General features: G+C 31.1%; 3 protein-coding genes across 5 annotated transcripts; 1 reads left to right on the plus strand and 2 right to left on the minus strand.

Annotated features, from left to right (window-relative positions):
- Window positions 1-4620: 4620 nt before the first annotated feature.
- LOC114386556 (protein TIFY 5A-like) lies at window positions 4621-7539 on the minus strand. The gene is made up of 3 exons (XM_028346583.1): window positions 7336-7539; window positions 7078-7210; window positions 4621-5051 (listed from the first exon to the last, which is right to left on the minus strand). The coding sequence occupies exons 1-3, from the start codon at window positions 7395-7397 to the stop codon at window positions 4845-4847; spliced, it is 402 nt and encodes a 133-aa protein (XP_028202384.1). The 5' UTR covers window positions 7398-7539; the 3' UTR covers window positions 4621-4844.
- A 5583-nt stretch (window positions 7540-13122) lies between these two features.
- On the minus strand, window positions 13123-17560 carry LOC114386666. Of its 3 annotated transcripts, XR_003661136.1 has the most exons (7): window positions 17201-17560; window positions 16668-16779; window positions 16109-16201; window positions 14981-15181; window positions 14213-14357; window positions 14002-14088; window positions 13606-13622 (listed from the first exon to the last, which is right to left on the minus strand). XR_003661136.1 is itself a non-coding variant. In XM_028346697.1 (6 exons), exons 1-5 carry the CDS (start codon window positions 17515-17517, stop codon window positions 14002-14004), a joined length of 810 nt encoding a protein of 269 aa, XP_028202498.1. In that variant the 5' UTR covers window positions 17518-17558; the 3' UTR covers window positions 13481-13622. The 3 variants fall into 3 exon arrangements, 2 of the variants coding, with proteins under 2 accessions (XP_028202497.1, XP_028202498.1); XM_028346697.1 differs by lacking the exon at window positions 14213-14357 and having other exon boundaries at window positions 13481-13622; window positions 17201-17558; XM_028346696.1 differs by lacking the exons at window positions 14002-14088; window positions 14213-14357 and having other exon boundaries at window positions 13123-13622; window positions 17201-17555.
- Window positions 17561-18731: 1171 nt separating this feature from the next.
- LOC114387927 (F-box/kelch-repeat protein At1g30090-like) lies at window positions 18732-21123 on the plus strand. The gene has a single exon (XM_028348204.1). It carries the CDS (start codon window positions 19663-19665, stop codon window positions 20878-20880), a length of 1218 nt encoding a protein of 405 aa, XP_028204005.1. The 5' UTR covers window positions 18732-19662; the 3' UTR covers window positions 20881-21123.
- The last annotated feature ends 738 nt before the right edge of the window (window positions 21124-21861 follow it).

Here is a 21861-nt window from a genome sequence, read left to right on the forward strand (position 1 = left end):
AACCTAAGTGAGAGTTATGAGTCAAGTATACGAAAGTGAGAAAGATCATGTTGAAGGAAGAGGCTTAGACTCAAGGGTAGGCAAATCATGTATTCTCGATAGTCATCGTGAACTAGGATTGGTAGAGTGTGAGAGTCTCGAAACTCATTATCTTTCTTGAACCGTCCGATGTTCGAAAAAGAGTCGACCATGTGATCAGTCACGTCTCCTTGTGTTTGTTTGTTCTTTTCAATTTGTCATTAGTGTCTCCTATGATATTATTCTACTCCAAATAGTATGTCATTCACATTCTATTATAGTTGAGATGTCACTCTCGTGAGAAGACTTACTTATGTAATACTATCATTGAGTAAATGAGGATCACCGGATTTAATAGTTAAGTGCAGAGGAGTCTTGTGATCAGAGTAATAGAAAAAAAGTTTCAACTAGACACACATCTTGATATTGAGAATCATATGCGTGATATCTTTTTCTCGATCTTTCGGCAAGTTTCGGGGACGAAACTTCTTTTAAGAGGGGTGGAATTGTAACATCCCAATTTTTCGTAAATAAATTTAAAAAGCTTTTTAGTAATAAATAAATAAATATAGAGCAAATAATAGGCTGAGTACCCTAGGTATAAATAGTTATGTTAAGTCAGCTGCCTCCTTTTGGCCTCATTTTCGTTTTTCCCCTTCTCTCAAAACCCTTTCTTTTTCCCGCAGCCAACCAAACCAGTCTCAGAAAAACGACGATCTCGAACCCGTTCACCGTTGGATCGTCGTGAAATTTGAGTATCATGTTCGCAACACAATTCCGAGCATTCTCACCGTTGGGAATTTCGATATCATGTCTGAACTGAGAGAAAAACCCTTCGCATTGTAGCCTTTTTCTTTCCCGCAGAAACCCAGAGCTGTCTTGGTAAAACTACGATCCCGGTTTAGTTAACCGTTGGATTATTGTGAAATTTGGATATGTTGTTCGAAATTCAATTCCGCACGCTTCCACCGTTGGGATTTGCGAGATAATATTCGTGGAGGGAGAAAAAGGAATCGTATGAAGACAGTACAAGTGGAGGTTTCAATCTCTTCTCCGTCTCTCTGACGTTTGGGAATTCTATCGGAGCAGTCGGATGAATAATTGAAAGAATTTCCGGGAACCGCTAGAGATGTTGCTATCGCTGGCTGAAGACACGTGAACCCGCTTAGAGGTAAGGGATGAGTTATTCACAGTTGGGGATTAGTGAGAACATGTGTAGGGATCCTTAGAGGATTAAATTGGGATTTTATTTTGGAATGTTTGTTAAATTGCAATTTTTCCTTTATGATTATAAATAAAATATTGATGTCCTGATGAAAATTGCTTGATAAATTGTGCTCTCGATATTTGTATATTTGGACCTATGATTTGGATATAATTGTGTAATATTATTTGAGGGGTTTTAGTCCTCATGTTGTGATAGTCTTTTATATAAATTGTTATATTGAGGATATGAAATGATAATTCAAATTGTGAGTATGTGATGAATTGTAGAATAACATGTTGCTTTGAGATTATAATATTGTTATTGAGATTGAGTATAAGTGTAAAGTTGAACATGTGTTAATTTGTGAGATACGTGTAAACATGTGATGGTGGATTGTGACACTATGAGATGTGAAATTGTGAATGAGTTCTAGTTGTGGATAAGTGTGTAGTTAACACTTGATGTGAAATTACTTGTGTTGTAAGCCATGAATTGTACAATACCCGACCAGCGTTATCTTGAGAAAAGCGTTGATGCGCAGTGTTAAAGAGAAAATGTAGGTTTCCTATTTAGGAACCAGTGTTAAATCGTAGCGCAATTGTGTTGAACGTGTTTAAAACACGAGTGTAAGGTCGTGAGTATTGTATAATTCATGAGCAGTGTCTGCATGTAAAAAAAATTATTTTAGGGGTTGGACCTGAATCAGGAGGGAGAGGCCCTGACGGACTCTTCGGAGTGTAGGCCTTGGGGGTCACCGGGTTTGAGTGCTCCTTTAAGCCTATGCTGATCTCATATGGTTGGAGCATTCTCGCAAAACATCGTGACCCTGACTGGTCTCCCTATGATCTTACTTAGTGAGAGTGACCTGACAAACCCATTGTGTGGTGTGTCTTGTTATGTACTCCTAAGCGCCCCAGGGTGGTTTTTCACTGACATGGTACCACATTGCATATAGAATTGAGTCTTAGCATAACTATTGCATATGCTTGCTAATTGATGTGTTATTATATCTTGATCGAAGTGTGGGATTCTTGTGTAATGTGATTGATAATTGAAAAGTGAATTTTGAATGACGAAGTGGTGAAGTTACGTGAGCTATGTTTAAGCAAGTGGTATCTCATTTATATAATATGTATATTTAATTGTCTTGTTTCTCTATTAGTTAGGAATGTGATAACTCACTCCCTGTGTGTTGTTGTGTTTGGATCCTGTGATGATCTTGAACTTGTGTTCGGGGGAGCAGATGAATAGGTGGATGACTATGAAGAACCTAATGCTAGAGGACACGGGAACACCACGCTCTGATAGGATGTGACATTAGGATATAGGTTCTATATTAATTGTATGAGACTTATATGACTTTCTTTGAGTCGAGATGACTTTATTATTTATTTGGACAAGTTTGAATATGATGTAGAAGAAAGTGAACGTGAGCCTTTTACCCATTTGAAAAGCTTGTATTTAAAAATGTTTTAAAAATACTTTTAATTAATATTTGAATTTTTATTCCTTTATTAATATATATGTGAGGGGTAGAGGGTGTCACACTATCTAATAATTTTTCCTAACTTTGACAATTTGAACTCGAGCATATAATTAAATGTTTTAGAAGAGGGTACATGTTAGCAATATGATCTTTCACTATATGGTCATGATATGCAATACCATATAGTTAGCCCCATATTTCAGGTATGAATACGTTTTCCCTTGGTCTCAAATTTCAGATTGCATGACATGTGGCGTTCAAATTCTTTGGATGAGTTTGAATACAGGACTACGCCACTCACTAAGTGGTTGCCGTTCACTCAAAGAAATAAGTTCTGTCCACATTTTAAATGTGATGGCACTGCACAAAATTTGCCGTTCACTCCTTTTCTTTTCAGCAATAATTGATCCATTTGGCCCCTACACACCACGCGGTTCGAAAATTGGTTAATTATAATTGAAATAGACTTTAATTCCAAATAGATTATGTTCATAATGATAGGGTTTTGAATTCTAAAATTCCCAGTTTTTATTTATTTATTACCCTCCACTAAAAATTGCGTGACAATTGATTTTATTATAAAAAAACTAAAAAAGTATTATATATATATATATATATATATATATATATATATATATATATATATATATATATAAAGAAATCATGAGCAACTTTATTTCTATTCCTTATAATAAGAATTGTATAGAAAGATATGGAAGAAGTAGGAAGAAAGAGTGCCTTGAAAAAAAAAGTAGAAATAAAAAAGTTATGCAAGGAAATGAATCATCTCATTTTCGAATTGCACTCTATTTTTTTTTTATCTTGACATATATTATATAAATAGTGTTTTATGAAAATTATATAAAGAGAGAGAAATACAAAATTTACACATCATTTCTTTTGTGGAAATTCATCATATAATTTACATTTTTGATTCACGTCTTAGGAGTATTTTTTTAATTTAACTCATAACAATTAATAATGTGTTTTTTGAATAATGTGAAATATTTTCATTACTAATACCAATAATAACTATTTATAATTGGAAATTGTAATTAATAATTTCCATGAAACAAAATTATTAATTATATTTTCTAATTTCTGTGTAAAAACCTTAGTGGAAAAAAATGGAGGGAAGAACTTAATTGGAGAATAAAAAATTATTACCATAATTAAAAAAATAATTTTATATAAGATTTTTCTCTCTCCCTTGTTCTAAAGATAATAGAAGATGAATTAGATGAGTTTGACTTATTTTGTTGATGATATAATTACGCATCTTATGTATATATACAGAAATTCGTGTTAACAAAAACATTATAAATATTTGTTTAAAGCAATAGGTTCTCCACCTCTTAAAATACAGTATAGTTTTTTTATAATGAAATAATCTTTTATTGCACTTTTGTTTTTAATTTTGTAAAATGATTATTGTTTAGTTATTTTCTTTTTTCTTTAAAAAATATTAAATTATTGACTGCTTTCAAATGTATTTATTTTATTTTTCTAAATTTTAAGTGTTTATTATGTTTTAAAATATATTTTAGTCATTTTGTTTGTCATTTTTTTTTCTTAAAATATCAGATGTTTATAATATTTTTAAATACTCATGTAATATACTAAACTTTTACCATCTTAGATATTAAAACGTAATATTTATCGATTTTATCATTTAATTTCAATCGAAGAACTCCATCTTTAACAAATTAAATTTCTTCTTTCAATCACCTAGACCTCTCACTTAATAATTCGAATCCAGTTTTAGTGAGAGCAACTACATACTGGTGAAATATTTACTAATCTAATAATTGATCGTGTAGAAGAATATTTATATGTCTTCAATCAAAACACTGAATGAGAGATGTAAAGAAAGAAAAAAAAACCTTGTATTAATAAAGAAGAAGAGAAATTGAGCAAAGAAATAATTGGTGTGGATCTAGCTAGCTTAAAAATAAGCTTTGTAAAAGAAGTATTTACAGCCTGTAAAAGAAGTACACGATAGTACAAAAATCAATATTTAAAAAAAGGCGTGAAGTAGTAAACCTAATAATTAAGGATATTAAAGAAAGAAAGAAGTAATTAATTCTAAATAGAGTCTCTCCTCTCATACAAGAAAACAATTTTGATGATCAACTAGTGACGGTATGGCGATGCTTCTTGGACCCGATTCCTTCTCTTCTGAAGGAACCTTTGCAACGATTTTCTCATGGAAGGGCCAGTGCCAGGACTATACAATTGATTATTAGATTGCATCACTGTTGGTGAAGATGGCTCTGACCCAGTTGGTGTCCTCACTCTTTCCTCCAATTTTCTATTTGCAAGCATTAAAATCGATTTGGCCTGCACGTAATTCACGTATAAACCAACTTAGTATTATTAATTATTTTATTCCATGTATAAGTAAAAGAATATACACCTTATTAACTACAAAGAATTGACGTCATGCACATGAAATTCATCACACAGCGGTCTACTAATTTAACCGGTTTGATCTTAATTATTATTATAATAGAGAATATAACACAGCGACTTGAAAAAATAAAAGCAAGCACCAAGAGTATATGGTAAACACAAGTTGCGTGCAATTTTTTAAGTCAAAGAACAAGTCTACGGTGGGATTCGAATCATGAAGTTTCAAAGAAACTTTACAAGAGTATCAAATCAAAGTTGGGAGATATTTGTGAACACCAAACTTGCCCAGTTTCACATCAAACTCGTTCGAAAATGTCACCTACCGTTTTCTTTATCCTTTTGAATATCCTTAATTTTTCTTCTACTGGCTAATTTAACACCAACTTGTCGGCAACTACCATATCTTTTTAAAAATGTTTATGTCTCTCTCTCTCGGGTAAAAATTCCGTACCACGCGGTTTCAAGTTTCATGTGATTAATGCCCTTGTTTAGCATTATATTTATGATCATTTATATATTCTTAACTTTAATAGTGCCTGATTTGAAATAAAAAGGAAAAGAGAAACAGGAGTAAAAAATTTCTAAAGTTAGATTTTAAAAAAAAATTCATTAAAAAATTAATCTTTTAACAACTCATTTTACTTAAAATTCTATATGGCTTAATATCTCTTTCTAAAGTAAAGAGAACTCTTCAAAAAAAAAAAAGTTAAGAGAAGTATAAAATAAAACGCACCATTAATTTTTGCTTATGTGACTATAATTTGGAACTCTTAATTAAACACTCCTTTGCATCCTTTAAATATAAGTGTCCTTAATTTAATCTTCAAAACAATTTAGTTATAATTTTATTATAATTAAGTGTTATCGGATTCTTTTTGTTTGACTTAGAGAAATGAATATTGTAATTAAGCGACTAAGTTGATAACATTCTTACATTGTTCATAGGCTAAATCAATACTAAATCTTTTAAATACTAAAGTGGGGGAGGGGGGGGGGGGGGCAATAAAATTAATAACGGACAAATATGATGATGTTTAACATGATTAAGTGACTAAATTGGTAGGCTAAATCAGTACTAAAAATATTTTAAATTCTAAATTTATAAATTTTGTGGAACAAAATTTTGATTATTTTAGAAAAACAAAATTTAAATGGTGCTTGCATTTTTTTAGAGCACAAAATTCAAACCAAAATACTTATAGCTTAGAGTGCACCTACTTTGTCATTAGAATAAACCATTAAGTTCGACATAAAATAAATAAACCACTCAGTTGATCCCTGAATTTTTCTAACGCATATGCCTATTATATACTTCACACCTAATTGTAGTAATAATTCCCCGAACCTGATTTATTGGTCCAACTAGCGATAGGGTCTAATTACTAATTAACAATCACTACTAGAAAGATTAAAATTGATAACAAAATAATTTATTTACATTTAAAAAAAATCCATTAAAACTTTAATAACCCTAAAATTAGTAAATAATAATAATAATAATAATAATAATCACTAAATTTTATCACTAACTCTGAGTTTTTATAATGAATCAATGATGGCTATAATATACGTCTCCTTAGGAGCCAAGTCCAATAACAACGGCTTCCATTGTTCAGTATTGAGTAATTGTATTTCTAGATGAGTAATGATGGGTTATCCGTACCCATAATGGCTTACCAGAACATGACAACACATGCATTATCTATATATATCTGATTACATTGGTGAAACTATAGATATATCTACAATAACAGCTGATAACTATGGTGGCCTAATCCTATGACTTTTCATGTAATTACCCAAATGAGTTAGAAATACCAAAAAATTACACATACCTACGTAATAGCCATATACTTACTTAATTAGTATAACCACAAACAAATTAAGGTCGGCAGACGGATGATTAAGTGTCACAAAAAAAAAAAGAAGAAGTAATTTCTACATAAATATATACCTGAAGCTCTGTGACATCCGCAACACAAATCTTTCCATCATAGAAAATGGTGAGCGGCTGTTGCTGTTCCTGGCGGTGGAACAAATTTTGCATTGGGCTGATTTCACTAGCCTCTTCTTCAACGTTGTCAACCCTTCAATGAAGAAAAAAGCCATACCAAAAACAAAGTTAATTTTCAATACCCAAATGGCGCGCAGTTATTATAAACATAAATTAAATAAATAGAATGAAATGAAATTAACAAATTAAGTTGCTTACATGGGGGGGCCAGAATCAGAGGGAGGAAAAAGGGCGAGTTCCAAGTTGCAGTTCCTCCTCATCTCTTTAATATCAGACAATTAAAAGGGCTTGAAGGGTTTTAGAGAGAGATAAATCGAAGATAACGTTAAAGGTATAATATATAGAGATGGAGATATCTTTATATATAATGTATGCGAAAGCTGAGAGATATTGAAGAACACGTAAAGCACAAGGAAAACAAATATCGGCGGTGATGGATGGATGTTGAGAAAGGGACTTGGAGCGGTGTCTTGTGTTATACAGAATTGGAGCACGTGTTCCACGCTTTTTTAACATTTTCAGTCACATATTACTGTTCTCTGTGATTCGTGTCGCTGCCATGCTGTCACCGATTCCAAAATCGAATATAATCGTGGATCAAATCCAAACCGCTACTGTATTTTTTCTTACTCCAGGACCACGCACTTAACATTTTAGTTTCAATACATTAATTAACCAGGACCACGCACTTATATAACATTTTAGTTTTAACACACTAACTAATATTACACGGTCTCCTTAATCATTAAATACATGTTTAAACAGTCATTTTTAATTAAAAAAACGTGTTATTTATCAATTTTTTTTTATCATTTTGGGGCGTTTAATGCAAGAAGTATTTCCTTCTCGATTATACTAATTTAATTTAATGGGAATGATGTTATCAAACATTATATTTTTTTTAAGAGTAATTATAATGTACTACATTTGTTCCAAGATAACTATCGTTCTAAGTTGTTTTAACTATCATTCTAAGTTGTTTTACACCAATAAATAAATAGAAAAGAATAATAATTTCATAAAATTAATTTTATATCATTATTAATTCATTTATAAATTTTGTTATTTATCATTAATATTATAAGACATATAAGTAAAAAAAGACGGCCAATATTGTATTAGAAAGAAAAAATCACAATTATTTTAGAATATTTTTTCTCTTATATGATAACTATAATGAGACGGAAAGAGTAATAGGAATAATACATGGACTAAAATATGTTTGAGATTCATGTAAAATTTAAAAATTATTCATTTTATTCTCATAAAATAATTAGTATTAATTTGGTCTCTTTATAAATAAAACATATTTTAATGATCCTTAATGATAATTTCATCAAACTTATATATATAATTTGATTACAAATGAATTAAATAATTTGTGACATCTTCTCAAAACAAATTAAATAATTAACAACTAAACACTTCAAAAATTACAATTTTTTGTTATTATCTAAGTGATTTTTTTTGCATTTTTTAATAAGATTAGGAGAACGATCAAACAACAATCAATTTTTGCATCTTTTGAGGATGCTTAAGAAGGTAGGCAGAGAAAATAATTAAATATATTAGTTATAAGGAGCAAATTAATACTTTTTAAATTCTATAGTCGTATTTTATCTTGATGTATTTATCATCTATTATTAGATAATTTTGTAATTTTACACTTAATTAATTATTATGAGAAAAAAATATTTCTATTTTTTAAATTAATGTTATTATGAATATCTTTTTATTTCTAAAAAAAATATTTATAAAATATATAAAAAAAATATTCCTATATATTTTCCTAGAAATGTTAAAACATTTCTTACAATAAATGTGAACTTCATAGAGTACGTAATTGATAACAAAACCATTCGTTTATTTTATGTTCTTAATTACCTGGGATGATGATGAATTGGAAATTTATCTGATTCTTCTGGTTCTAGAGTTATGGACTTTAATATGAATCTATAATCTATGTTTATATATATATATATATATATATATATATATATATATATATATATATATATATATATATATATATATATATAAATTAAATAGATATAGTTTTGATAATTATTATATATTCACGAAAACGATTTTTAAATAAAATGTTTACACGTGCCTTTCCTCATTGCTCTAATTAATTTTAAATCCAAATATTGATTAATTAATTGTATTTATTTTTTTATAATTGTTATAAATCATATTATCTAATTAATGACTACCAACTCTATTATCCATTAAATTGAAATACATGTCTAGGTATTTTTCTCCAAATGATTAATTGATTGTAATCAATTTTTTTATAATTGTAGTTATAATTAAAGTAATTATTTGTTATAAATTGTGTTTTATAATAAATGACTGTAAATCATTTTTTATTTTATTTTCTCATTTAACATAATTTCACAATCATCGACATTGGAGATATGAGAGAAGAAACTCTGTATATAGAATCAAATTCGAAAAACGTAGAATTCTTTTGAATTTGTCTTCCATTGAGGACCTAAATTGTAAAACATAGAAAAATAATTGTTATATTTAAAAGTAGTAAGAAAAATCAAAACAATAAGAATTCTAATGAAGAGAGAAAGTAGACAACAAATTAAAAAATGAGGACAATTAAACAAATGAAATGAGAACTATAAAATATAAAAGTGATAAGAAAATAGAAGCCTCTCAAATGGAGAAAAAGACAGAGATAAAGAGAGAAAAGAGGAGAAATGGAGTGTCTGTTGAAACATGTAGAAAAAAAATATTAACATTGTAGAAATGAAAAAGAGACTCTATAGATAAAATTAATTCAAAATAAAAGTAAAGAAATCAATTACAATTATGGGGGAAAAAATACTGATAGTTTTTATTTTATATATTTTTCTCCAAGACATTGGAATTATAAACTACAATTTTGAATGATCAAGGGAATGCCCTTGGTTTTTTCATGTACTAGTATGAAGTTATCATGAATTGGTATTAGAAAAACTTCCAGCTTATCATATTCGGTTTCCTAAACAGTATTTGCGTACAGTGTGAATCCACTTTATTCATATATGATAGCTAAATATGGTATGTTGATGAATTCATTTTGCTAAAATTTCTGACAATAACATCATATCGAGAGAGAGGAAAAAAAACGTGTTATGAAAAGTACACCCCATAAGTTATGACATAGAAGTTTCATTTTTATTTTGTCAATTTCTCGTATATCGTGGTTTTTTTTTTCCTTCTTCTGATAAGGACATGAAAATACCAAGTCTACATATTATAATAATAATAACCATTTTTCACATTGCAACAATTTGAGAAAAAAAATTGGGTTTAATTTTAATTAATATATTATCTTGGTGAGGAGAGATGAAAATACCAAGTCTACATGTTATAATTAATATATTATTAAAAAAACACGTGTACAACAAGATTATATATTAAAAGTATTATAAACACTGGTATGTTATTTTTTTTTATAGAAATTACATATTTTCGATCAAAAAAATATTTATTAAGAGTGATTATTGTGAATGAAAAAAGTTACTTGACGCATCTATATGTTTCACACATCAAGAGTGATTAGTTGTTAAATTTATTATGTAAAAGAACAAATAATTTCATTAACTAGTTCCTTTTCTTTCTTGATTATGGTTTAGATAGCTAGTTGACTATGGTTATTGGTTAGCTAGCTGACACCAAGCTCATGTGGCTGAGAGGCCATTGCAATATTGTCAAAGAGGTGGCCTAACCCTAAACCATAAAAGACAAAATATGTTTAACCAAAAGAAGAAAAAAGATAACATTGGGCACATGTTAGAAATAGTGGCTCATAGCGACTAGTGACTTCAAAAGTAAAGCACGTGTGCCTCTCTAAAGTGGAGGTTTTGCCGAATACAGCCCTATTTTGATTTGTGGGAACAGACTGCAAGTGGAACGCAGCAGCAACCCATCATTATGAGACTAATTTTACTGTTCTTGTTTGTTGTTTTTGTGAGATTCCAAAATATTCTTACAATCTTCTGTCATTTGAACTCATCGTAAGACTAATTTTCCTGTCCGAGATTTAGTTACTTACTCAAAGATACAAATATGTTTTTTTTTAAATAAACGAACACTTAAAAATTAAAAATAATATTAATATATTTTTCATATTTATAATAGATTTTTTTATAGTAAATTACATTAACACTTTCTGAATTTCTTGAAATTTCTTACAAACCTCTTGTTTGTTTAATTTTTTTTAATGTTTACGGTATCTTTTCTTGTGGGGGTATATGGTGTAATATTGTTCAAACAATTAAGAGAAATCAGTGTAATATATTAAAGATGTCTATGTAATATTTTTCAAACAATTAAAAAATTGACATAGGGATAAAAAAAAGAGAAATAAGGAGAAAAATTTGACAAAACCTCATGAGTTTTAGTGTAATTTAGTCTATTTTTTTTTAATTATATCTAATTGGCGTGATCCCATTTAAAAACCAATTAGTATTTAATTATGTGACACGAGCATCTCAATCAAGTGTTGGAAGTGCGTCAAAAAACATGTGTTAACTAGTATTTATCTTCTTTTTTTCTCCATGTTCTAATCTTTTTGCATGTGACCTTTGTTTGGTCGTAATTCCGTCAAACCGTGAGATTTCATTCAGTGTGGCATGTCATCTGCATACATAAATCTAGAAAAAGGAGATAGACGTAATTAAGTTATTAACTACAAACTTTCCCGGATCCTTCGTGCTGGGTTCAACCTAATTCGGTTTTTTGTTTTTCAATTCCACAAAGTTAGGCCATTTGATTGCACATGACTTTGCAAGAATTTGAGTTTTTCTTTTTTTTGCTTTCCACTTCTTCTTGCATACGTTATTGCATGGAAATTATGGGATGCATGCATTTAACATATGATCATTTTATGAAATTAACTATTTTTTTAAACAAATATTTTAGTTGTTACTGGTGTGGTTTTAGAATAAAAAATTATACTCCCTTGCTTTGAGTGATGCTTAACTTACACGTATAAATTAGATTTTAATTATTTTCAATATATATACATGAATTTTTTTAATAATGATAAATAATTGTCAAAGCATAAACTTTATACAAACACTCCATATGTATAATTGTCATTGTCAAGCTTCTATTATGTTTGCTAAGATCTGTCATGGTAATTTGTTAGCACCTAGCAACTCAATCAATCTCGCTTTATCACTAACCAGCAATTATCGCAATCCTAGAATGTGTATTTGTAAAGTCTTCTCTTATTACTATCCCTAACCGTAAGCACTCGAATTTGCCGTTTGTAGAGAATAAAAAGAGGATGAGAAGGAATAGCTTTCTTTACTTGTGTTTGCATTTATATAGGCAAGAATGTTATAAATAATAAACCTATACAACTAGCTTCTAACTACGATAAAAATTCTTACGATGCAAATAATCTTTGGCAGTTGAAATATTAGATAAGTTAAAAAATTATTTACAGTTACAGTTAATAATTATTTTAAAATATTTTTAAAAAAGGCTATAAATAATGACTATCAGAAATTTATTTTCAACAAAATTTGAGCAATTATTAATTAATAATGACTTTCCATCATTACCAACGATTTTTAACTTTCATTAATATCAAACATTCTCAGTCTTTAGAAAATGGCTAATATAAAAAAAAACTTAAATATACTTTTTCATCTCTTATATAACAACAATCTCTTATATAACAACAATTTTGTTTGACTTATGTTTAATCCTTGACAAATTAACAAATTTTATATTTATTTTCTAATAATTTTTTTTCATTTGTTATTAGTCAAAACTCAAATAAAATTTATTAATTTATTAGGTAAAAATAAAATTCGTTAATTTATTATGAACTAAAATAAAATACCAATGACCAAAAAACAAAAATGTTGTTTCATTAGGAAATAAACACAAATCAAATATTTATTTAAAATAAAAAACATATTTAAACCTAAATTTTTTTTATCATTGATATAATTTCATCTATTTTTCAAATAACAAAACTAAAAATTGATTCTATTTCATCATAAAATATCAAAACAAAGAAATGGTAACTTTATTACATTTTGTTTTACTACATTCCTAGCTCTAACAAGCCAAAATCAAACAGATGGGAAAAGCAATGATGGCTTTGGCGATAGGGAATGAGGATGAAAACGTACGGTAGCTCAAAGTGGAAAGGAGATGAAGCTTTAAAATGAGTAATAATAATTGTCAACATGTTATAATTAACAAAAGAGTAATCCTAAAGAAATAAAGGTAATCGTAAAATGTTTCAATTTTCAAAGGCCGCAACTAGTAACCTTAACATGTTTCTATGACCATGGCCACTTGGCATCTCTCCATCTAAACCACCGGTTTTGGGGACTTGCTTCAGCTAAACAACCACAACACTGCAGTTTATTGTCCCGCATCAAAGCTTCATCCTTATATGAGGGAATGTTATATCTAGGGTGTTGGACAAAACGCACGTTTTTCCACCAGAGTTTTATAGCCTGCAGAAAACAAGATTGAGGAAGATAAATATATTGCACAGTACAATCATAAATCAATTCCTAAACAGATTGATGGTGTTCAAAAGGTTATTTAAATAAAGCAAGCAAATGATTCAGTTATAACTTATATCCCCACCAAACTAATCGCTTTTTAGCATATATATACGGAATCATTTGGTTTTGAAGGAAGTAAAGATAGGATGCATTTCACAATTCAAATGCAAAAATTGATTATGACTTGCAGCCAAAACTGGTATTCTAGTATCCCAATCTCAAGCAATTATTTTTTTCAAGTTTACTGTTATCCTGGAAGAAAATGATGATGTCACACCATCAGGTGCCACCAATCTGAGCCACTGAAAAAATATTTAGTGTTCACCTAAAAAGCCTGAATGAGGAATCTGAGAGCATCATTATGTAGTTGATACCATTCCAGCTGCCCCCAACCCACCAGAATATATGGCAGCTGCAGAATCAAAACTCCCTAGTTACTATAACTAATAGACAAAATACCAATCCATAGCATGTTAGGAATTGGGATAGCTCATTAGTTTGGAAGAATAGAATGAGTGCAATAGTATTTTCCTTACACTGTATGTCTATCATGTACTCCTATGCATCAATGAAGATATTAATTTAATGCATATAACTGACTAGAGAAGATTGAAAGTCATATGCTTTCCTGCTAACGGCATCAATTTATTCCTTACCAAATGAAACCCACATAAGTTCATCCTGTTAGAGAATGTCAAAAAGTATATTATTAACATTTATCTATAAGTTCTGTTTCCAAGAACCGTGCACACAGCCAAATTTAAGTTAAAAACTATTTGCAGGATAACCCTACTTTTGTATGTCAAAGCAATCATTATTCAAATCCAAAGGAGTACACAATTATTATATATATATATATATATTTTAAAAATATCAATTTCAATCAATTTCATAGCTTTTCTATAATGTACATGTTTTTATCTATCAAAAGTAAAAATATATCAGATTTTAATTCAGGTTGAAATATGAAACTGTTAGATATAAAAGAACATTAATAAACCTTCAAGTACTAGCTTAAGCTTTTGGAAAAGTTCATACTTGAGCTTGAAATGGTAGTAGTCCCTATAATGTCATGGTCAATAGTTTAGTCCCTAATCCCCATTTTTGTTCAGTACAGAGGGCTACCTCTGAGTGTAAGGAGCTGGTCTCAGTAAATTTCAGCTCCAATCACATTTCAAATTCCAGTGATGTAAAGTTCAAACCTCTTAAATTGCTTGCCAAAGAAAACTTATCATAGTCTGACAACATTTTCACTAAACAATAAAAACACAGTAAGAGGAAAGTATAGCACAAAAGAAACTTACTTGCCAATATATCCATACTGCAACTTTATGAGGCATCAACCAAAAGAAAACTGCATGATCTGACTCTGGGGATGAGCACAGCTTTCTGGCTTTCAGACTAGCAGCAAAATAGTTTCCATGCTCGGGATGATGAACTGAAATTGATATTGTAAGATTCTCTCCAGGATCATTTGCTTTGATATTCCAACTTCCAAGCATATCCTAGCATAGCTCAAGGACATGCTTATTAATAAAATGCAGAAAAATTATTTAAACTTATTGTGATTATCTAACAAATTAAATTTAACCATGTAGAAAAAGTATCTGAGGCAAACCAAGATATCTATAAGACACTGTAGTATATATAGGAAATGTTCATTTATTAATCCAGAGTCTTCATTACCATCATTTTGTTTCAGTTTCATTCCCCTAACATAGTGAAAAATGCTATATTTACTCACTGTATTCTGAGTATGACAGTATTTTATTTACATCCAGTTGAAAGAGAGAAAATGTAAGAGATGTTGAAACCTTGTGAAGTTTATCCCGTAGCAAGTCTGAGATGTTTCCTCTTAAATATATGGCAATTACATGGCAACCAAACCATCTAAATGATAGTATACAGCAAACTGCCATATAACTCAATCCTTTTCTGGAACTTCCCAGACCTCAACAGGCAACATCATTTCAAGCTACTTTGGGCACACAAATAGGAGAGCACAAGGAGTCCAAAAACAAACAAGCAAGCAAGCTTGCCAACTGATCAAACATTGGTTAACTACTTGCAGTGCTATGTCAAAATATAATATTCCATGTTATTTCTTCAAAAATATAGTTTTTTCCCTACCATTTCTATAAACACAAAGAAAGAGAAAACTTATCTCTTGTTATCTATATATCAGTGCAAATAGACTCAATGTTAAGTTCCGGAAGATGAACACCAAATGGAAGTTGCAGAACAGTGTAAACCAATTCTCAAGAACCAGAAGAGGAAGAAAAGAAAATTACAAGGGTAGAGTGGAACAGAGGAAGTAACTGTTGTTTTTTCAATCTGGATAAAATACAATAAAATAGAACAAATAGTAGTTTTTGTGAATCATAATTTCGTGATCCCTAAATGCTGTAAAGAAAAAGGCATAGTTTACGTACCATAAAAGGACTGACATGCAAAGCCTTGGCCACTAGATCAGAGTGTGGGTTGAAAAGAAAAGATACTCTTTCACCCCATGGTGTATTTGTCACCTGAAAAAACAATCAGCAGTACTGGCAGCACAGAGCAAAAAATGGTGAAAAACATTGCATCTGATAGTAAGATAACAAAGGTTTCAGTAGATTCCTAATATTCTACTTAGAGACATTATTAATAGAATTGGAAAAAGACATGAACACTCTTCATTTATCAAAATATCTGAAGTTCAAAATACATATCCGCCCCCCTCTCTCCCCCAACCCCCCAAAGAAAAAAGACTATTTCTGATTCAACAAAGAGAATCTTATAGAAAGAAATGAAAGCTGCTAATGTGGTATCAATTACTTAATGTCAAACAGAAGAACACATAAACTATAGGCCCAATTCTAACTGGTTTGAGCAAGTTGAATGGAGTTGATGGTGAGAAAAGATTACTCACTAATGACTTAGTCAGGAGGAATGAAGCATAAATTAGAAAAGTCACAGAAACTAAGAAAAGAGAGCATAGTTGCCACACACCTCAGCAATGCACTTCTTCAACCATTTAGTAGAGCCTTCAACAGCATAGCAATAATACACACTCAAAGGATTCTGTTCATAACCCACACTAGGAGGGATTGTCAGGAGCAAACTGCAGAATTGGGTTCAACATGAAGCAATGCAAGTCAAAACTTCACAACAGACAAAAAAAATCATCTTACATCCTCCGTATATTTATCCAGAAGCACTTATAAGAACAGAAAATAAGAAACACAAATGAATTGGGTTTCTCTTATAAACTGAAATCAACTTACGCAGTCAACTTTTGTCGAAGCTTTCTATCAAACTTCTCCAACAACAGACATGCATAAATTGATTTTAACATTCGAAAACAAAAACTAAATTCATTTTACTTTCTTATTATCTTCTTTTAAGAGTTCACACAGTTAAGTTTACCCAAACAAACTCTAAGCTTAACAGTCGCTGAAAACAAAATTGAAACGTCAAGGTGAAATTTTGCATGGCTCTGAGAGAACCCAGTGGGCAAAAATTTATAAATAAAGAAGAATTACATGGGTCCATTGGTATCGGTAATTTGGCGAGCTTTATCGGTAGAAAGATGGTCGTGAGGCTCGCGAGGTGCACGGTCGAGGTCAATGAGCGCGTAGCGGACCCGGTATTGGAAGGAATGGTTGACGGGGTGGCGACGTTGGTGCCACACTGTGCCTTCGTAGAGAGATATGGGTTCAGCTTCTATATTGGAGAAGGAAGAAGCGGCGCGTGAGGAATTCCGCCGCCGCAGTAGCGCGTGAAAGGTAAGAACAAGGGATAGAAAAAGAGAGGTGAGGGAAGTGGAGACGATAGAGCAAAGGAGATAAAATATTTCCATCGTTACTTTCTTTTTTAAAAAAAAAAAAGAAAAAGAAATCCTTTGATTCTATAGTCTTTGCTTGGCCACTCAAGTTTCTTCTTTTAGTACTACCGTCGTCCCAAAATAGTAATAATTTTATATGATTTTATACTGATCAGAAAAAAAATGAATAGATAATTTTTTTTATAAAATTAATTTTAAATAATTAGTAATTTATTTATTTATTTTACTATTTTCTTATTAATATTATAAGAAACATAAGTAAAAAAATAAGTAATATTATATTAAAATATTAATATAATATTTATTTTAAGATAATTTTTTTTCTTAACGACAATTATAAAAAAAAAGACTTTAATTTCACTACTTTGGACTCCAGTTATCAAATTTGTTCTCCTAATTGTTTGACCTTGCATCCCACCGCATGGTGGCTACTGGCTCGTGTATGTAGAGTATTGTTTATTGAAGAGGGATTGAAAAAATAATAAATTTATTAGGGATAAAATAAATTTATTATTTTATTAGAGATTTAATATAAAAAATTTATCACAAAATAAATATAAAATTTAGATGTTTATTAGAGATCGAAAATATATTTTAATCTAAAAAAAATCAAATAATAAAATGTGAAATATTTAATGTTACAAAATTCACACAATTCATTAGGAGCTGATATATTGAGATAAATTATTATCCCTTCCAATTTATGATAATTTAATTCTTGTGTTTTGGGCAAAATCTAATTAGTTAAGAAATTAAAAATATAAAGTATAGTATTTAATTTTACCAATATATTTCTAATATCTTTTAATAAAAACATTATTGTAACTATTTCTTAACTAGAAGAAAACTAATTAACAAGATTTATTAATTTATTCTCATTCCTTAGCAACCAATTGAATATAATCTATTTTTTCCAATTTAAGATTATTCAATCCAATTTTTACATAAAAGAAATTAATTTTATATATAATAAGTTTATATATATTTTTTAGTTTGAGTAAGTTGGACCAGAGGCATAAATAAGATGCATGATTACCCTGAATTAACGCGTGAAGCGGTTCAAGTTTTAGATGATTAGAGATTAATGACTGTTTTTTGCTTTTCCCGAGTGATGATAGTGATGAATGAATAGAATAAAAAGGGTGGTACAGTACAACCTGAAACAGTAGAGCGTGATGCCACGGCCATGCAATGTTTTACATTTTTTTTTGTTGCGTGTCAAACCAAAAACCCCAAAAGCGCGTGGTTTTGTCTGCATGAATCTGCACTACTGGCGTCATGTTTGCCATACAATAATCAAATCTTTCTTTGATCAAAACAATCATCAAAAACGGGTCACCCTTTTTCTCTTTATCCCCTAATCTTGTGCTAACAAAAAGCAAACTCTGCCCCCTCAATCTCATCTTCTCCTTCTCCCTATCCTCTTTACCACTCCCTTGATTCTCTCTTGTAAGTCTTTGTTTTTTGTCCACTTCATTTTTTTTCCTTGTTGTTTTTTTGTGCCTTTGTTTGTTTGGCTCCAATGTTTCTTCCCACTTTCATAAATTCCGGGTTGTCTTGATCTTAATCAGATATTTTAAGGGTAATCTCTAGTTTGAGTTTTTGGTCTTCTTCACTGGTATTTCAGATAAAGCTGATATTTTTATTTGCTGCTTATGAGGTGTTTGTTGTTTTTGGGAGACCTGTGAATAGGGATATTTGAAGTTGGTGCAAATTAAGGATTTTTGGGTTCCCTAAAGTTGAAATATTGATGAATCTCAGTTGGTAAAGGTGTTGGCTTTTGATGAACAGAGCAGGCCCCCATATCTGTTGTGTGTGAAATACTTTTATAAAGTTGGAGATTTTAAAGAGGGGAATTTTGTGTCTGTTGTAATCCTATATCAGCTTTTTAGATCATTGTGGAGGAGGAATTAGTGCTTCTTCTCTTTATTGTGGATTTGATTTGGGGGATTGCTTTTATTTCTCATAAAAATCTACGAGGGAATCAGTTGAAGTAACTTCGGAATAGATTCTTTACCCCCCCGGATTGAAATTTTGGTGTTACTATTTGGTGGGATATTGTTCCAATCCACCTGAACATGAACTAGAAATTTGAAATTAGAGAAGGTAAAGTTTTAGTGTTTTATCAAGGGTTTCAGGTGTTTATTTGAGATTTAAAAGATGCAGCGTGTTAGATTTTCATCTCAGCAGGCACCAGTACACAAGCTAGGAGATCCTCAAATGACATTATCTCCCAAGTTTAGGTTAGCTGTGATCCAATCTTCTTTGGCAAATCCATCACCTGAGTTAGAGCTTTCTCTCAGAGAAGAACCCTTAATTCCTGGCCTTCCTGATGATGTTGCTCTCAATTGTCTTCTCCGGCTTCCGGTTCAGAGTCACTCATCTTGTAGAGCTGTGTGCAAGAGGTGGCATATGCTACTTGGTAACAAAGAGAGGTTTTTCACCAATAGGAAGCAATTTGGTTTGAAAGATCCTTGGCTTTTTGTTTTTGCCTACCACAAGTGCACTGGGAAGATCAAGTGGCAGGTGCTTGACCTCACACACTTTTCTTGGCACACTATCCCTGCAATGCCTTGTAAGGACAAGGTTTGCCCTCATGGTTTTAGGTGTGTTTCGATCCCCTGCGACGGCACACTGTTTGTTTGTGGTGGCATGGTCTCTGATGTGGATTGCCCTCTTGACTTGGTGTTGAAATATGAGATGCAGAAGAATAGGTGGACTGTAATGAATAGGATGATCACTGCCAGGTCATTTTTTGCCAGTGGAGTGATTGATGGGATGATATATGTAGCTGGGGGAAATAGTACTGATCTTTATGAGCTTGATTCTGCTGAGGTGTTGGATCCTCTCAATGGGAGTTGGCGCCCTATTGCCAACATGGGAACAAATATGGCATCTTATGATGCTGCAGTTCTCAATGGGAAACTTCTGGTGACTGAAGGGTGGTTGTGGCCTTTTTATGTCTCTCCAAGAGGCCAGGTCTATGATCCAAGAACTAATAACTGGGAAAATATGGCTGTTGGACTCAGAGAAGGGTGGACAGGTTCGAGTGTGGTTGTTTACGGGCACTTATTTGTTGTTTCTGAGCTCGAAAGAATGAAGCTAAAGGTCTATGACCCTGAAACCGATTCCTGGGAAGCCATAGAAGGGCTTCCTTTGCCCGAGCAAATACGCAAGCCTTTTGCTGTGAATGCTTGTGATTGTCATATTTATGTTGTGGGTCAAAATCTTGTGGTTGGTGTTGGCCATATCACTAGACTGAACCCAAAAGAAAGTTGTAAGGAAAAATGGAACTTCAGTGTTCGATGGCATGTAATAGATGCACCAGAAAGTGTGTCTGATCTGACTCCTTCAAGCTCTCAGGTGCTGTTTGCTTAGTTTTTCATAATCCTGTAATATTATGCTCATGAATGTTGTATCAATAAAATGTAATTAATATAATTATTAGAGATCTAAAAGTTGTAATAGCTGTGTGAAGGAACACTTCAAAACAGTTTTTTGAATTGTATCAGTGATAGTATCTTCTCGTGGTTGCTTGGGCAGTGTTAGTTGTACATCAATAATTACATCGATATTTTGTCCTTGATGAATATCTCTATGACTTAATTCCATTGTCAGAAATTACACTTGTATTTGTTTCTAAAACCATATCACATGCAATCTTTCAAAGGATATAAGCAGGATAGTACTTGTTTGTATAAGGCCTTTTTCATTGATATGGGTCCTGAGGCTGGAATTCCATCGTGTTGTATGGTACCAGAATGAAATGTTAAAAAAATTTGTTCTTTAATTTGGTAATATTACGTAATTAAAAATCCAAGACCAAATTGTTGGTCTAACTTAAAGACAATGGTATGATAGAGAATATGTATTAACATCTTTACATATGTCGGCTAAAACTATTTGTGGGGCTGGTAGAGTAGATTGTGGGGTTATATTATACTCTGTATGCAGCAGCCGATTTACTAACACACTATAAAGAGTTTCATCTGTTATTCCTATTCTTTATTATTGTTCAGTTAACTTAGACATTGTTGACAATTTTCAGTTTTATCTAGACATGTATATGCCACTTTCAAGTGAATTTTGGTTTTTATTCCATCCTTGTATATGTGCATTGGATTTGGGGTTTCCACAATCTGTCTCTTTTTGAAATTGTAGTTGTTTGTTTCCATATTGATCCTCTATTCTAAAGGCACAAAGGCTCTACCTTTATCACCTCGTTTCTTTTGATGGCAGTCACTGTCAATTGAGTGATATTATGACTTTTGATTTTGGAGTTGATATAGTTGATGTGCAAGTGGGAGGAGTGGTGCACCTCTAAGTGCATAAGAGCAAGTCAATGCAAGTTGACCAAAG

Source organism: Glycine soja, chromosome 15 (assembly GCF_004193775.1).
Source record: "Glycine soja cultivar W05 chromosome 15, ASM419377v2, whole genome shotgun sequence".
Classification (NCBI taxonomy): domain Eukaryota; kingdom Viridiplantae; phylum Streptophyta; class Magnoliopsida; order Fabales; family Fabaceae; genus Glycine; species Glycine soja.

What these genes read in the sequence shown, in the direction of transcription:
- LOC114387927 (XM_028348204.1), top strand. Translation starts at nt 19,663, where the DNA reads ATGCAGCGTGTTAGATTTTCATCTCAGCAGGCACCAGTACACAAGCTA.
- LOC114386556 (XM_028346583.1), bottom strand. Translation starts at nt 7,397, where the DNA reads ATGAGGAGGAACTGCAACTTGGAACTCGCCCTTTTTCCTCCCTCTGAT. An exon ending in TCTGATTCTGGCCCCCCCAT is followed by an intron (nt 7,211 to 7,335) that starts GTAAGCAACTTA and finishes TCTTCATTGAAG; the next exon opens with GGTTGACAACGTTGAAGAAG. An exon ending in CGGATGTCACAGAGCTTCAG is followed by an intron (nt 5,052 to 7,077) that starts GTATATATTTAT and finishes AATTACGTGCAG; the next exon opens with GCCAAATCGATTTTAATGCT.
- LOC114386666 (XM_028346696.1), bottom strand. Translation starts at nt 17,517, where the DNA reads ATGGAAATATTTTATCTCCTTTGCTCTATCGTCTCCACTTCCCTCACC. An exon ending in ACCGATACCAATGGACCCAT is followed by an intron (nt 16,780 to 17,200) that starts GTAATTCTTCTT and finishes CCAATTCTGCAG; the next exon opens with TTTGCTCCTGACAATCCCTC. An exon ending in TGAAGAAGTGCATTGCTGAG is followed by an intron (nt 16,202 to 16,667) that starts GTGTGTGGCAAC and finishes TTGTTTTTTCAG; the next exon opens with GTGACAAATACACCATGGGG.